This window comes from Mastigoproctus giganteus, chromosome 10, assembly GCF_048544385.1.
Source record: "Mastigoproctus giganteus isolate SK-2022 chromosome 10, ASM4854438v1, whole genome shotgun sequence".
Taxonomy (NCBI): domain Eukaryota; kingdom Metazoa; phylum Arthropoda; class Arachnida; order Uropygi; family Thelyphonidae; genus Mastigoproctus; species Mastigoproctus giganteus.
In genome coordinates, this window is record NC_143584.1 from 119,492,858 (window position 1) to 119,511,265 (window position 18,408).

At 35.4% G+C, this 18,408-nt stretch overlaps 1 protein-coding gene across 1 annotated transcript in view; it reads right to left on the bottom strand.

Moving 5' to 3' along the window:
- The window catches only part of LOC150079255 (calmodulin-binding transcription activator 1-like), a 927,385-nt gene that overhangs the window by 116,494 nt on the left and 792,483 nt on the right, over positions 1–18,408 (bottom strand). Inside the window, exon 21 of the mRNA XM_090383006.1 lies at positions 14,189–14,504. Coding sequence (XP_090239132.1) covers positions 14,189–14,504 — 316 coding nt within the window. The remainder of the gene's footprint in view (positions 1–14,188; positions 14,505–18,408) is intronic.

Sequence of the window (18,408 nt, forward strand, 5' to 3'; positions counted from 1 at the left end):
AAGAGTTAATCCAAAATATGAAGTTAATGTAAGGCTCTGATTTTCGAAGAGAGACATTCTTGGTTTGTTTTCTAATAGATACTTATGGCACATAAGTTACAAATATCACCATAACAGTTACTTGTTTTGTTTCAGTAATCAAAGAATGGGTTGGCTGAGTTAGCAGGTATTGCCAAAACAATGTAAGACTTGTACTAACTTCCTATGTGAATTTTTATTTTTTGAAGAACCGTGAAATAAATAAAAATATAGTTTTATATATATTTTTTTAAACCAGAACGCTCTTGCTGTATAGTTCTTAAATTATATCTGTTTAGATCTTATCACTAACTGATATTATCATACTTAAATTACAAAATGATAAGTATCTACTACCCAACTAAGAATATACATTACTGATATCAAAAATAATGGCCATTTTACAGTTAAAAGTTAAGTGAGATTTATATAAATTTCTATATACATAAAAAATTATATAAAAATAGATTTTTTAAATTTATGCAGAATCTTAAGAGCTTCCAAGACTAGACTAGGTAGGTTAGGTATCCAGCCAAAAAATTTAATGTCCAACCCTTTTGAATATAAATATAGAAGGTAATTCACACTTCCACTGAAAGGAAAGTCCTATTTTAAATTCTATATTCTAAAGAAAGAAGGCCAACTAAAATCCACACCTGCCATATTTACTTTGCTGAACAACAAACTATGTCAAAAACTGTTTTACATAAAAATGAATGGTTTGTCACATCGCATGCATACCAAATTTGCTTCTCTTAAATCTGTCTATTAATAAGGTTGAAGTAATAGTATTATTATTTTTACCTTTGAATTTAGTCTGTCTCTACCTTGTAAATCTGTTATCCTACAACTTTTTATAGGCAAACTGCATGTGAATAAAAAAAAGGAATTTCTTAGATTTACCACAACATATAGCAAACCATTCTATATTAATTGTGCATACACATATTTAAAAAGATAAAGTTTTGTAATACTCTGATTTCAGAATATTTATACTGATTTATTAAGAGAAGCAAAGTACACTAAATTTATGCTTTATTTGTACTTATTTGAAGTGTGGCTTTATTTGTTTTAGATCCTTTACCCAAACTGGGTGTTTTGTTTTATCTGATTAGTTAATTTAACAATGATTAATGTAATTTGCAATTAAATGCTAGCCACTGCAAAGTAATGGCCAAGGTACTGTTCTGCAATCAAATTGCTGACTTAATTCCACTGAATGCATAGATGTTTACAAGTCCCGTTCAGACAAGCTGAGAATAGCTTTGGCAAAGGTCTACAGTGAGGATGTGAGTGAGGAGTCAACATTCACTGACTAAAAATCATGATTGTTGTCAACATTTTTCCATTATTTTTATGGTACATTATATCTAAGAATTATCCTGCCTACCAAGCATAGGCAGGATAGTTCTGGATATATGGGTCTTTGTATAATGGTTTTTATGCATTAATTGTTTTTTTTTTTGGAAATTGGCCGAATGGTATTTAATCACACCTCCCAGATCAGGTAGTTAATTTTCCAGCACCACCATTTTCAAAAAAAAAAAAAAAAAAAAAAAAATTAAGATGATGGGCAGTCTAGTCAACCACCCAATCAGTGATCAAAGTTCATGCAGGATGGTGATTGAACAAGGTTGGCAATTTACCGATAATTAGTGATGGAAAACTTAGCTTTGAAATTGGTTTATCAACCATGTATGATACATTTTGTAAGAGAAATGTCTTTTTTTTTCGTACTGTACCATTCAATATTCTATTTGTTACCTAAATACTTTTCCATATATTTTGTTATTTTATATCCACATACAATACACTTGTATTTTTGTACTATGTACAAATGCAGAATATAATAATGCAGAATTTTTCCACCTAAAATCCAGTAAATTTCAAAGATTTGGCAGGGAGCAGTTTGTATGGTTGCTAGATTTGGGAGGTTTGACTGTAGTTATTAAATTAAAGTTAAAGTTTTTGTAATATTCTATTTGTTACCTAAAGAATAATTACCTCCTGAAAGTAATTATTCCAGTCCCAAAAAATATCAGTAAATCTTAGTTTGTCCTTTCATAAACTTAAGGTATTTTTTTAACAAAATAAATAGTGATGTTTAACTGCAAACTTAGACATTAAGCCTGGTATGCCATTATCAATATCATTAATGAATACAGAAAAGAACAACGAGCCCATGTGCTGAATTCTGTTGGACTTCATTAATAGCATTAGTACAAGAAGAGCAAATTTAAAAAATTACTTACATACAAACATGCTGTGATTTTGAATACTAAACTAGAAAAATATCAAAATTAGCTGTATGAAATTTTATTATCTAGTTAAGACTAGCCATAATTTGTAATTACGAAAATTAAATGCAAGACACTTGACACAGTAACAAACGAACTGGATGCAAAAAATAATTTTGACATCAAATACTTGGATTTTTGAGAATCTTTTGATACTGTTGCATATAAAAGACTGCAGTACAAATTGGAGAAGTGTGGCAATAAGGGCAAAGATAAAGGGGTGGTTGAATGAGAGAAGACGGAGAGTGGTCATCAATGGACACTGCTCTTCTTGTACTAATGCTATTAATGAAGTCCAACAGAATTCAGCACATGGGCTCATTGTTCTTTTCTTATTCATTAATGATATTGATAACGGCATACCAGGCTTAATGCCTAAGTTTGCAGATAATATGAAAGTTTGCAGGGTTAATTACAGTAATCAAGATATGATATTGCAACAAGATCTAGACAAATTAGGTAGATGGGCTGAGAAGTGGCAATTGAAGTTTAACATTGACAAATACAAGGTGCTGCTTATGGGTAGCAGTAATCCCAGTATCAACTGTGTGGTACAATAATCAGGGTAGAGGAGAATGATAAAGACCTGGGGTAATTTTGTAGTCAGATACAAAGTTCTCTAGGCAGTGCAGACAGACTACCAGTTCAGCTCATGAGGTTTTGTCAATAATAGACAGGAATTTTTCCAGCAGGGATAAAGAAATGGTGATCAGGCACCTTGAGTACTGCATATAGGTCTAGAGACCTCATTTGAGGAAGGATGTGGAATAGGTGGAGAGAAGAGCAGTGTGATTCTTTCCTTCCTCTCACCAAAGGTAGAAGAGACCCAACGTGTAGCAGGAAAGCTTCAGTTTTGCAAACTTCATTTCTGGTGCCTTCAGACTAGGCATCTGTGTGGAGATCTGAATGAGGTGTTTAAGGCTTTGAATGGATTGAGTAAGCTCAGTGCTGATGGAATCCTTCCTCTTGCTCAGAATAATCCCATGTGAAGAGGCATAAATTCAAAGTGAGGAAGGATGGTTGCAGGATAGATTTGTGGAAATTTGCCTTCAGCCAGTGGGTAGTCAATTGAGGGGAAAAAACTCCCATCTAGTGTTGCAGAAATGGGTAGTTTGAATAAAGTCAATACCAATATACCGATACATTAAATATAAAAGGCTTTATGGTTGGTATCAGATCTAGTTTAATATGAAACCAAAAAACCTTGCCTTCCAAGTTAAAGGAAAATTAAAATTTAGATATATTGAAAGTAAGGATCCACACAAGCCCAGCTGCAAGTTTCATTTGGCCTGGCAAAACTATTTCTCATGGCTTTTGTTTAAAAAAGAAAAAAAACAACAATGTTTTAATAATCCCTTTTACAAGTATACACATTATCTAAGTTTTTTTTTTTTTTTCATGTATGGGCCGAAAGGAGTATATACATTTTGATGGCTGTTGCAATGCAGTAGCAACAAATTTTGTGTGCATAGGTATGGATTGTCTTGAACTTTACAAGGATGTGCTGCCATCTATTGTATTTACAAATAATAGCAGCCATTTTTAAATTTATGACAGTTTCAAAAATTTGTGTAAGGGAGCACAGCCTTTCAAAATTGAAGACATTTTCTCAAACTTGGATCCAGAAATTGCTGAAACTTAATAAGATAATACATTTTTAATGTGGAGGACATGACCATAAAGCCCCCCCCCCCACAATGGATGCAAAATACCTGTTCAACTGATCTGCAGTTCCAGCTGAATTGTCTACAATTTCATCATTAAGACTTAGAGGGAACCTATATAACTTTCTGGTTTTTTTGCATTAATATACCCATAATTAGCTCTTTTTTGCTAGTGATTTCTCTTACTGAGCTATTATTTTTCTTATTCAATCTGTAGTACTGTTATATATCTGATTATAGTTCTCATATGTGGTAGTATGTGATAATCTGTAACTATCATTGCTTCTTTCTTTAGATGTATAAGATACATCAACTCATCTGTCATCTATTTTGGCACCTCATCATCATATGGAGTAGTAGTGGATGCGATACAAGAAAGCAAGTGTATGACCTTATGCAGCATCAGCCAAAAAAAAAAATTTACAAAACAATTCCCTCTAAATGTTTGTCCAGTTCCTCCATAAATTTATTTAACCTATCAACTTCCACAACGAGAGATAGGTGGAACATTCTGATAGTACTGATCGGTTAGCTTGTGGTTGTGTTAGCGATATTCAAGAGGAATCATTATCAATAGAAGATCTTAATTCAGCTGTTAACAAAATTTGTAATAACAGGTGTCCTGGTATGGACCTCACTGAAGGGAATGTTATTAAGCATTTCTTCAAACTGTTTCCTGAGCATCTTCTTCTGGTTTTCAACAAATGCCTGCTTGAACGAATTTTTCCCTCGCCTTGGAAGGATGCTCTTTTTAAGATCATTTTGAAGTCAGCTGAAAAACCTAAAACCGAGCCCTCTTCTTATTGTTCAATTGTGCTTCTTCCAGGTTTGGGCAAGGTCTATGAATACATGCTTTCATAGTAAATATTGCAAATATGCAAGCAAGAAAATTTGTAGTTTTCAAATAAACAATATGGCTTTACTCCTGGAGGTGGAACAGAGGATGCTTTAAAATCCTTGGTTAAATTGATTAGAGATTAAAATGCAAAATATGTTCTTGGCATTTTTGTTGATTTTGAAGGGGCTTTTGATAATATCTCTTGGGACAGTGTATTATTGATGCTTTGCCTTGCAAAATGCTCCCACCTAGGGGCTCACATCCAGTGAGTATGGGTTTGGCATACCCAGGGTGCTGAGCTGGATATCATCATTCTCTTTCTTGGTGATTCCCTTCTACTTTTCTCGCGCTCTCTCTCTCTCTCTCTCTCTCTCTCTCTCTCTCTCTCTCTCTTCCCCCACCTCTCTCTCTCTCTGGGTAACTCGGGAATTTTTTTTTTTTTTTTCTGCCTGGTGCAGCATAAGCCTCAGGTTTCCTTGCACCATATAGCTAATAATAATAATAATCAGCTTTATACCATCATCAAGTAGATTATTTTAAGGAAAGAACTTTTACAGTTAAGTCTAGTTGGAATTCAGTAACTAGATCTGCTATTCGAGGATGTCCGGAAGGTTCTGTTTTTGGGCCAATAATGTGGAAATTGATATTAGAGGATTGGTTACGAAAGGAATATTTTTTTTATTATTAGCTATATGGTGCAAGGAAGCCTGAGGCTTATGCTGCACAAGCCAAAAAAATATTCCCGAGTTACCCTGAGAGAGAGAGAGAGAGAGAGAGAGAGAGAGAGAGAGAGAGTGTCAAAAGTAGAAGGGAATCACCAAGAAAGAGGAAGAATGATGACATCCAGCTCAGAACCCTGGGTGTGGCAAGCCCATACTCACCAGATGTGAGCTCCTGGGGTTATGTGAGTGCTAGATTGCTTTTTTAATATTTATAGATTGTGAAATGTTGATTTTATAGTCATGTTCATATGATTGCATAAGCCATGTTCATGTTCACATATTTTTTTCAGCCTGGTCTGTACTTGTTAACAGGAGAGACTGCTTCTACAGGGATGGGATACACTTAAATAGAAAGGGTGCAAGAATGTTTGCTAATGCTATCGAGGCAGTGTTAGGTGGGTCGGAAAACTGCTAGATTGGGGGGGGGATACAAGGACTAATAGATTAACAGTAGCCACTGGCAGAGGTGAAAGTGATTCTTGCACTGCTTCTATTGGAATGAGCAGCAGGCTGGAAAATAAGATGCAGGATATTTCAGAGACTGCTGGGAATCATTGGGGTACAAATAAACACATAGGTTGTGTTAGGGTAGCTAAGAAAAAGAAAAGGTGCATGTATACTTGCGCGTACACCAATGCTAGGAGTTTAGTAAATAAATTTGATAAATTTGAGGTATTGCTCAAAACATCAAAGGCAGATATTGTGGGGATTTCAGAGACGTGATGTCACACAGATATAAGGAATGCAGAACTGGAATTTGGGGAGTACAATGTCTACAGAAAGGATAGACAGGATAGGAAGGGAGGAGGGGTTATGCTATTAGTTAAGAAATACATAAAATCCAAGTAAGTGAAGCCAGTCGACATTGCTGGACAGTGCAGTGTCGAGTCAGTTTGGTGTGACATAAGCATTTGGGAGATCAAAATTGAGAGTAGGAGTGTGCTATAGGCCTAACGACTCTGATGAGTATAATAAGAAACTGTACAGGGAAATAGAGTGGGCCAGCAAATCAGAGAGTCTTATAATGGGGGATTTTAATTTCCCAGATATTGACTGGAATTTGGGGGCTGGTCACTCACACACTAGCAAGGCTTTTGTGGATTTATTGGATGATTGTTTTCTACATCAGCACGTTCAGGAGGCAACTAGAGGGAGTAATACTCTTGATTTGATTATCAGTAGTGATTCTTCATGCATTAAGAATCTGCAGGTAAATGAACCACTAGGTGGCAGTGATCACAGTGTGCTAAATGGATTTACTCAGAGGCAACTACCATCAGGGATAAAGGGAAGGGTTTTTGCTTTTGTAAAGGTGAGTACGGTGGTCTGAGATAGTAATTAAATTCTATATGATGGGACCAACTGATGATGTTACCAACAGCAAATTCAAAATGGGAAGCATTCAAAGAGCTTATCTTGGAAGCTACTAGGCTTTACACACCAACTAAGAAATATTGTTCAAGGTTTAGGCCTAAGTGGATGTCAGATGAACTAATGAGACATATGGCAGAGAAGAAAAATGCATGGGATACATACAAATTAACACGTGACACAGAAGCCTATGATAGATACAAGTTGATCTGTAACCAAGTTACAAAGGAGGTTAGGCAGGCGAAGGCAGATTACGAGAAATCTTTGGCAAGGGATGCAAAGAAAAACAGCAAAGAGTTCTTTACTTATGTAAACTCTAGAAGGAAGGGGATGAATCAGATTGGTCCACTTGATATCGATGGGTCAACTGTTGATGATCCTGCTCAGGTAGCTAACAAAAACTGAATGAATATTTTGCATCGACATTCACACATGAGGAGTTATTCAGCGAGGGGAATGCCAGAGGTGTATTCAACTCTGGCAGTAAGCTAGGGAATCTTGTAATAACTGAGAGTAAAGTGGAGGAGAAATTGTTGAAGATAAATACAAGAAAGGCACCTGGGGTGGATGGGATCTATCCAGTTATATTAAAGGAGGCAGCAAAGGAAGTAAGCAAACCCTTAGCCCTAATTATGAGAGCTTCCTTGGACTCAGGGGAGGTACCCACAGACTGGAGATGTTCAAATGTAACCCCAATTCACAAAGGAGGATCAAAGGGCGACACAAGTAATTATAGACCTGTTAGTTTAACTTCTGTTCCAGGAAAATTAATGGAGGCACTGGTTAAAGAAGCACTGCAGGATCAAGACTTCAGTTATAGCTCAGACACAGCATGGTTTTGTTAAGGGAAAGTCTTGCCTGACCAATTTGATTGGATACTATGATGCAGTCACAAAAGAACTGGATGCAGGGAATAGCTTTGATATTATATACTTGGATCTTAGAAAGGCTTTTGATACTGTTGCACATGGAAGACTGCTGCACAAATTAGGGCAACCCCCCTCAACCTCCCCCTCAACCACCCCTTTATCTATTGTGCAGCAAAAACTGCTGCACAATAGATAAAGGGGTGGTTGAGGGGGAGAAGACAGAGAGTGGTAATCAATGGACACTGCTCATCGTGGACTAACGTTATCAGTGGAGCCCCTCAGGGTTCAGTATTGGGTCCATTATTGTTTTCTGTATTTATAAATGATATTGATGATGGTATATCAAGCTTAATGTCCAAGTTTGCAGATGATACGAAGGTCGGCAGGGTTGTCAAGGACACTATTGACACTATGCTACTTCAACAGGATCTGGAAAGGTTTAGCAGATGGGCTGAGAGGTGGCAAATGAAGTTTAACATTGACAAATGTAAAGTACTACATATGGGAAACAGCAACCACAGAGCAATGTATCAACTCTGTGGTACTAGACTGACAGTGGTAGAGAATGAAAGGGACCTGGGGGGTGGTTGTGCAGGCAGATATGAAGTTTTCTGAGCGGTGCAGACGGGCTGCAAGAGTAGCTCATGGTGTCTTATCAATGATATACAGGAATTTTTCTAGCAGTGATAGGGAGGTGATTATTCCCTTGTATAAGGCAATGGTCAGGCCACACCTAGAGTACTGTATACAGGTCTGGAGGCCTCATTTCAAGAAGGATGTAGAGGTGCTGGAACGAGTACAGAGAAGGGCAACAAGACTAGTGAATGGAACAAAGGGGTGCTCTTACGAAGAAAGGCTTAAGTTTTGCAAATTACAGTGTCTGGGGACTAGGCACCAGTAAGGTGATCTGATAGATGTGTATAAAGCCTTGAATGGTTTGAGCATGCTCAATGCTGATGGGATTCTTCTTCTTGCTCAGAATAATCACCTGAGAGGCATAAATTCAAATTGAGAAAAGACAGATGTAGGATAGTCGTGAGGAAATTTGCCTTTAGCCAGCGGGTGGTTGGTTGGTGGAATAGACTTTCATTCCTTGTCGTGGAAGTTGATAGCCTAAATAAGTTTAAGGCTGAGCTGGACAGGTATTTCGAACGAACAGAGGGGTGAAGTGGAAGTGGTTATTTTTTTATTTATTTATTTATTTAGTTTATTTTATTTTATTTTATTTTTTGGCTGATGCTGCATAAGCTTGCTTTCTTGCATCAAATGCCTCTACTAATGCTAATGCTAAAACAATTGAAGTAAATTAATGCTAATGCTAAATTGCATATGCAGATGACCCAGTAATCTTAGGTGAAGGCTCTTCACGACTACAAATTGAACAATGATCTAATGAAATAATAAAAGATCTCAATGTTTGGTGTAACTTCCATAAATTAACAAAAATATTATTGCTAAAGGGGAACCTATCTGTTTGTAGAGAACCTCATGTGCTGATTGGTTGTGAAAGTTTAATGTCCATTAAAATGTTTAATGTCCAAAGAATATTAAATATCTTGGAGTCTTCATTGACAGAGGTCTTAGATTTGACACCCATATCAATTTTCTATCTGAAAGGGTTGCAAAATTTGTTAACACGATAGCAAGAATTACTAGGAAGGAATGGGGTATTAGAGGTAGGGCATTATCTCTAATACCCCATTAGAGGTAGGGCACTGCCTCAGTCCTAAATAATTGAGTGGCCAGGCTCAATTAATTAGGACTGAGGAAGATTTCCAAGCTTTTCGAAAATTTTTCAAGAAATTATTCCAGAGAAGATTAGTGCTTCTTGAATTTGAGGAAAGAAGAGTAGAATGCTTATAAACTACTGACATGAATTCTGTGTAACAGTTAAAGATGCTGAAATAAACAGTGTAATTGCCTTGGTAGTTAATGATGTCATATGGCTCATTGTGCCATGTGCTTGTCCTGTGATTCCTTGTGCCACAATTTATATTTCTGTATATCATATTATCTGTGTATAATATATATGTATATAGCAGAGTTGCCAGTTTCTGGCTAGGGGCTGCTTGCTAATAAAAATTAAAAAAAAAAAAAAAAATAATAATAATATATATATCTATATATATTAATGTCCACAGCAGTATGCCTATAGGAGAGCTTCCTCCTCCAGCAGTTCATGCAGCTGAGAGGCTCTTGAAAGGACAGCGCAACACCCACAGAAGATGCTGTTGCAACAATACATGGCCAAAAGCCATGCAACTGGTTGGTTGATTGATTTTACTGGTGCAAAAAATTAAAAATACGACAGATACAAGTACTCCAATACAAAGCTATTCCACTGACAAAAAGTAATCTTAACCAGATTATATAGATGAATAATGAACTATGGATAGCAGCACGGGCACAGCGTTAGCAAATCCGCCCACTACTGTCATGTGATATATTTATACATATATTTTAATGATGTTTGAAATAGTTGAAAACTGAATCTTTCATAATAAAAAATAAAAAAAGTAAAGCAAACATCAGAGGCAGCAAAAAGCATATTCCTCTACATGGTGCTTGAAATATAAAAAATAAATTAGAATGATAATTAAAAAAATTTGGCATTCAAAATTTAATTGATTATTATTTTATTATCTTTGTATTTAGATTTTCTAAATTATATTGGAGAGTTCCTGCTGCAATATTTTTAATTTTGTTACCCTTCTCTTCCCTCTCTGTTGGTTTGATCTTGACTATTTTTGCTCTTCTGTCTTGCCATGCTGATGGCATTATTTTTATGTTTTTTTAATCATCATTCTAATTTATTTTTTATATTTCAAGCATCATGTAGAGGAACTGATGTTTGCTTTACCTTTTTATTTTTTATTATGAAAGATTCGGTTTTCAACTATTTCAAACATTATTTAAATATATGTATAAGTATATCACATGACAGTAGTGGGTGGATTTGCTAACACTGTGCCCATGCTGCCATCCATAGTTCATTATTCATCTATATAATCTGGTTAAGATTACTTTTTGTCAGTGGTGTGGCTTTGCATTGGAGTCCTTGTATCTGTCCCATTTTTAATTTTGCTGCATCAGGACTACCACTATTCAAGTCCTCTGCATTGGTGGCTCGATCTGGGAATTGGGTGGCGGACTGATCTTTTGATCGACTCGCCTTTGAGGCAATTTGTCTATCGATCGAAATGCAGTGATTCCCTGACCATTATTGGCTTTGTGGTCCTCTGTTGATGGGGCACAATGGTCAGTCTATTTTTGATTAATTTTTGTTTTATTTTATTGTAGTTGGTTTATATCTCTGCTGGTGATATTTCACATAAATTTGGACTTGGTAGTAGTAGTAGTGGCATGTGATGCAAGAAAGCAAATGTATGAGCTTATAATAACTGGGAGCAACGTGAAGGAGAAATTTTTGAAGATAACATAAGAAAGGCACCTGGGGTGGATGGGATCTATCCAGTTATATTAAAAGAGGCAGCAAAGGAAGTAAGCAAACCCTTAGCCATAATTGTGAGAGCTTCCTTGGCCTCAGGGGAGGTACCCATAGACCGAAGATGTGCAAATGCGACCCCAATCCACAGACCTGGAGGCACCGGTTAAAGAAGCATTGCAGGATCATCTAGACAAGACTTCAGTTATAGCTTACACACAGCATGGATTTGTTAAGGAGAAGTCTTGACTGACCAATTTAATTGGATACTATGATGTGGTCACAAAGGAACTGGATGCAAAGAATAATTTTGATATCATATATTTGGATCTTAGAGGGGCGTTTAGTGTTGGGTCCATTGTTGTTTTCTGTATTTATTAATGATATTGATGATGTTATATCAGGCTTAATGTCCAAGGTTTGCAGACGATACGAAGGTCAGCAGGATTTTTAATAACACTAATGACAGTGCGCTGCTGCAATAGGATCTAGAAAAGTTGAGCAGGTTGTTGAGAAGTGACAACTGAAGTTTAATGTTGACAAATGTGAAGTACTGCATATGGGAAGCAGTAACCCCAGAGTAAAGAATCAACTGTGTGGTACTACACTTACAGTGGTAGAGAGTGAAAAGGAACTGGGGGTAATTGTGCAGGCAGATATGAAGTTTTCTGAGTAGTGCAGATGGTCTGCAAGAGTAGCTCATGATGTCATGTCAATGATATACAGGGATTTTTTTTAGCAGGGATAAGGAGGTGATTATCCCCTTGTATAAGGCAATGATCAGTACTGTATCAGGTCTGGAGACCTCATTTTAGGAAGGATGTAGAGCTGCTGGAACCAGTACAGAGAAGAGCAACAAGATTAGTGAATGGAACAAAGGGTTGCTCTTATGAAGAAAGGCTTAAGTTTTACAGTGTTTGGAGACTAGGCATTTGCGAGGTGATCTGATTAAGGTGTATAAAGCCTGGAATGGTTTGAGCATGCTCAATGCTGATGGGATTCTTCTTTTTGCTCAGAATAATTGCCTGAGAGGGCATAAAATCAAATTGAGGAAAGACAGTTGTAGGATAGATGTGCAGAAGTTTGTCTTTAGCCAGCGGGTGGTTGATTGCTGGAACAAACTTCCATCTGTCGTTGTAGAAGTTGATAGCTTCAATAGATTCAAGGTAGAAGTAGACAAACATCTGGAGCGAGTGGATGGGTGAAATGAGAAACGTTTTTTTTTAGCTGATGCTATATAAGCTTGCTTTCTTGCATCATATGCCTATGCTAATGCTAAAAGGAAATAACTGAAATGTGGGAAATTTTGAATAATTTCTCTGATATATAGATGGTGAGATAGCAAAGATTGCAGAAAATATCAAGCATGAAAGGTGGGAGGTGTAGATGAAATCAGATCTGAAATGCTGGAAGAAAAATATCAGGGTGTTTATATCACAGATGTCATTTGCTGAAGAAAAATTTTCAGGAGATTGGACAAAGGAAATAATTTTACAAGTATACCAGGTGATTCACAATGAAATGTCATAAGGTCAGGACCTGATGGAAGCAGTCATTTTGAGCTAATGGCTGTTTAAATGTCATGTTTCATATTAGCATCTTTCACACATTTATGTGAACTGTTTTGCTCAAAATGACTGCTGCCATCAGCTCCCCAAAATCACCTTGTATAAAAAGGGAAACAGCAGAGGAATTTTGCTTTACAGTATACTAAGCTATACTTAGAAAAAATATTAAAGCTATATTTAGAAAAAAGAGAGTTACAAGTATTGCTGAATTCAATAAATATTATTATCTTTTAAGGAGAATAATAAAAATTTGTTTAAAATTGGAAAATCTACAGTAAAGAACTACAAGCAGCACTGTGGTTTTAGTGGTTTAAGGTTAAACTTCATGTGAAGCAGAGCTGTGCTTTAACAACACTAGTTTTTTTTTTTTTTTTTTTATTTGTATGGCCTATATAATGAAAGAATGTAAATTTCTAACAAAGTTTAGTACCAGAGATGCAAAAATTGGATCATTAATATTTTTGCATATTATGTTTCTGCACCATCTGTAGACAGAACTATTTTCCTATGATGTTATTTTAATTCCTATTATTTTAATAAAAATACTCCAGTTTGTTGAAGTATGCATTTACTTAAAAGAATGAATCAAATCCTTTGAGCCTAAATATTGGGCTCTTCTTCAGTGAAGTTTAAAAAAAATCAAAAAACAACATAATTAACTATTAAAAATGAAACTAGAAATGGCAACATGGGAGTAAAAACGTGCTAAAAATGGCAAAAGGATATGTTCTGTTGAAACTGTTCAGTTAGAAAAAAAAAGAAAAAAAAAAAAAAGATGCTTGTGTTCACAAGATATGGCAATAAGAAAACAAGAGTGACTCACAATGCACAGTAACATTTTTACCATTGTGGTAAGAAGTTGTGGTCTTCATTATTGATTAGCTATTAGGAGAGGGTCATTCATTTGTAACAGATGAACACTTTTATTTTAAGAATAAGGTGAAACTTCTCCATGCTAAAATGGATAAATGATGCAGTTAGGATGAAGAGTTAGACTACTGAGTTGACTGTTCATGAGAAAAGAAAACTAATCACATCTCTGTTTTTAAAGTGTAAACATAAATGTCCTCACATTAATAAAGAAACTGCTCAGTTAGAATGTTGCTGAATAACTTCAGCAGATATTTTTTACAATCTGAAGAATTTCTATTTACAAGTAAATTTTAAAGTATTCTGACAGAATGGAGTAATAAAGTATGCACATATACTTGAGAAGTATCGATTCCTGAGAATATAATGTACGCAAGGATAGCACACTAAACATTTAAATATGATTATAAAAGATTTTAAAAAGTCATTGCTAACAAATTTAAATCTATTCAAAACAAATGACTAAATTGCATGAATCTGTTCATATAAATTTTAAAATGGAAAACAGGTATATACTTAAGATTACCTATAATTATGGTCACTGAATTCAAAACTGAATTCTTCACTGAGAAGTGGAGGTGGCTCATCTACTGGACACATTTCTAAGTCAGGAGGATCTTGTGATGATGAAGAATTTCTCTGAATTTCTTCATTCTTTGTTCTTTCTTCTGAGGAATCTTCATATCTTGACATTGAAGATGCAGTTGCTTTAATGCGATCTGGCATAGCAGCAATGATCTGTTCAGCTAGGGTTAAAACACGATTGTCTGTTTCACTTCCAGGTGGCAAGTTTAAATCATGGCTACTGCAGCTCTCTCGATGACCAGATATGGCATTTCCAACTTGAAAAATAAAGCAAAAAATGAAAAGGATGATAAAATAACTTGCTCACTATCATATATGCTTGCGGTGAATAAGTAAGATGTACCTCACATAAGCAGGTAGGATTAATTGAAACATACTTGGAAGTTTTTTTTAAAAAAATGTATTTTTGAAAAATTAGTCATTGTTATCATTTGGACATCTCACTGATTTGTTATTCTGCCTCAAAATCAATATATTCTGCCTCAAAAAATTCTTTCAGATGTTGCTGGAATGATTCTTTGACAGATGCTTTTAATTCAGTGTTCAAATTAAATGACATCCTTTTGAAGCTTTTTTTTTTTAAACAGGCCAAAAACATTACAAATCTAAACTGTTGCCTGGTTTTGAGAACCTCCCATGCATCTTTTGAACTAAGGCCTAAATCAGTTTGGCGATATGTGAGCATGGATCATGAAGAAAAAATTCTTCTGTAAGCTGTCCTAGTTGTTTGCATTTGATTTTGAGGTGGGAGTGATTGAAAGTTTTAGATGTTTGTTTGTTTTTTTTTTTTGTTATTTCGTTTTTAGGAGCATTAGCAACTAAGGCCATATTGCTCCAGGATATGCGGTGGTCATTCCCTGACCTTTCCACAGCCTCCGTATTTGGTGGTGATGGGCTCGAACCCCGGTCTAATCAAGGAGCGTGTGCTATGCACTGCTGCTCCTTCCCACCTGGCTACGGAGGCACCAAAAGTTTTAGAATACTGTTCTGAGTGATTATTGTCATCGGACTTTTTAAAATCTAAAAGTGAGAGACCATTGGGGGACTGCTTTTCATGCAGAAATCCAATTGTCACTTTTGCTTTTGGATGCTTCCATTGCTTTCTTGACCACACTGCAAACAAGTTTTGTGTAGAAACTTGCTAAATATAAGGTGTGATCAAAAATGTTCTGGGACTGATTTTGTATCTTGAAACTTTGGCACCATATTGAGTTACGACATGTTTGGTGACTCATTTAGTTTAAAAATAGTTTGGCATGAATTGTCCCTTTATTTATTTGGCCAGTTTGAATTAGTATGCATTGAATAGGTGTTTTGCCACATTTTAAAATAAATGGTTTTACTGAGCAGTGAATTTACATCAAATTTTATTAAAATTAAGGAAAAGCATATGAAAAAAAAAACCCACTAAATGTTAAAAACAGCTTTTTTGGAGATCCTGTATCATTTAAAGATTATTCAATGGTTCTTCAAACTTAATGAAGGCCACTTGCCAGCCAAAGGCAATCCTCACTCTGGCCTCTCTTCAAAAACCAATGATTAAATTGCTTGTGTTCATAATCTGATCAGAAGTGAGCATTGTTTAACTATCCATCAAGTTGTTAGTGAAATTAATATTTGTTATAGAACAATTCAATTGATTTTAACACAAGATTTAGGAATGAATATATTTCAGCCAATTTGCACTACACATTTTGCTGATGATGACAGAGAGCAGTGAAGTTCTTGTATGTCAGGATCTTTGTCAATGTGCTGCTGCTGCTGCTCACCCATACTTTTTCTTCCATCATTACTAGTGACAAACTGTGAGTATATCACTATGACTGGGACAAAGGCTTAGTCCTCTCAACAGAAGGCTCTTGTCTTTCCAAGGCCCACAAAAAGCTGCAATCTCAATAAAATGTAATGTAAAGATCATGCTTATTGTATTTTTCACTCATAATGTTCATTATGAATTTGTTCTGCATAGTCAAACAGTGAACCAGGATATTACAAAATGTATCTGTGGTGCAATGTTGTTTTAAATGCCATGTGGCGGTAGCATAATATTGTTAGGAGAAAACTGCAGGAAGAGTGGGCTTCAGTGAAATGGCACCTGAATCATGACAATCCATACACACACTCTTTCATTTGAGAATTTATTATGTATTATATCCATCAAACATACTAACTGAATTTGACTCCCTGTGATTTTTTTTTTTGTTTTCCAAGTATAAAGTCTTTGGAAAGGTCACAAATTTGAAACAACTAAAGAAATTATTCAGAACACAACACAGGAACTGTTAGAAATTCTAAAAGAAGCCCATTCAGAAGCACTGGAATTGGTATATACAGTTGTCAAGGAGAATACTTCAAAGATTTGGGTATACAATATCATGGAGACTACTTCAGAGGAGATCTATCCAAATAGCTGGTAAGAGTCATCATTTCCTAAATATTTTGATTTTCCAAACATTTCTGTTACAAATATGTTGTAGTTTTGCACTTCAGCAGTTAAAAATTGAATAACTGCATGCTGGCCTGTTTTGGATACAATGTTTGTTTGAAATGCCATACAAAAAATTACGTGCATTATCATAACAAGGAGCAAAACTCAAAAAAGCAGGTTTTATGAAATAGTATACTGATATGTTAGTATAATGTTAGCATTTCCCCACACTGCTGAGAACTGTCATATGTCAGATGAACAACCTTATATTAATTTTAGAGAGTGCAGTTTCTCATTTTTTTGTTGACTTCTTTGTTCATAATTTATAATTAACAAAAATTAGAATATATATCAGGAAGCAAATGGCAACAAACATTAATAAATATGCCATATGCTACATTTTCCTATAACAATGTTTTATTCATTCTTTTGTGTTCCTGAAATGAGTGAGTTACTACAATTTAATAAGTTAAAGCCAGAACTAGACACACATTTGGAATGAATGGAAGGGTGAAATGGGAAGGGTTTTTTTTTTTTTTTTTTTTTTGACTGATGCTATAATAGCTTGCTTCCTTCCATCTACTAATGCTAATATGTCTTTTTGTGTGTGAGTTGGAACAACATATTCTGGATTTGGACTTGAAAAGGCCTGAGATGGAGAAAATTCTGAATTAATTAAGGCAGGTTACCTTTCATTCCAGGACTGTATAAAACTTGAAAGATTCCATATCTCCAGGTAGTATCAAATGCTTTCTCAATATCAAAAATTACTATTACTGTTACCATGTGCTGTTTTTTAATAAAAGCATTTCAAATGTATGTTTCTGGTTTTGGCATTGATGTCTGCTGCAGACCTATTACAATGGTAACCAAACTGATGACATGATATCTTGGGCTTCAAGAATCTAGATAAGTCTTTTGTGAACCATCTTTTCTAGGATTTACCTTAAACAGCTGGTGAGAGATAAAGGACAATAACTGCTGGGGGTGGGGGGGGGGCAGCTATATCAGTAATAGTGAAAGGAATGTTATAGGATTCAGTAGCAGCAAAGTTAATTTTATGTTGTTCCACAGACTTCTTTGTATAGCAAAACAAGTCGTTACAGGAAGCTAGGAATGCGATGGCAGTAATGGTTTAATATGATATCTCTGCAATCTCAATAGGAGAAGAAAGATCTTTTTCTTTTCAAAATAGGACTGGAGAGGAAGTTTGTTGGCCCTTTCCAGTAAGAGTACAAATCTTAGTCTAGGTTATTCTGGGGTAAGTATTTCTGTGGATGGTAGAAGTGCATCTAATCTAAGCATCCCATTTCACTTTCCTATGAATTTATAGAGTTTCATCTTTGAGTCATTTATAGTTAATATATAGTTAATAAGATATTCCATGGTAGCATTTAAGCAAAAAATGTTCCATTGCTTTATGTTGTTTGCTTTTTGGCAGGAGCAATCTCCTGCCCATCATCCATTATATTATTGTTTAGTACTGTTTTATTTTGGTATTTTATTGGTAGAAGCTCCAAGTATCTGTTCTACTATATGCATAGTAGCATTATTAATAGTAGCAGCCACAAGTAGCATTATTAATGGTTAGTAGTAAGGATCAAGTGATTAGAAAATTGTTCCCAGCAGCTTTGTGAAAATTCCAGGTAATTCATTGGTTATAGTGCTATTGTGTCCATCTGTATTTTGGAAATTATGGGGAAGAGGCACAGTGTTATAGTCATTTAGCATTG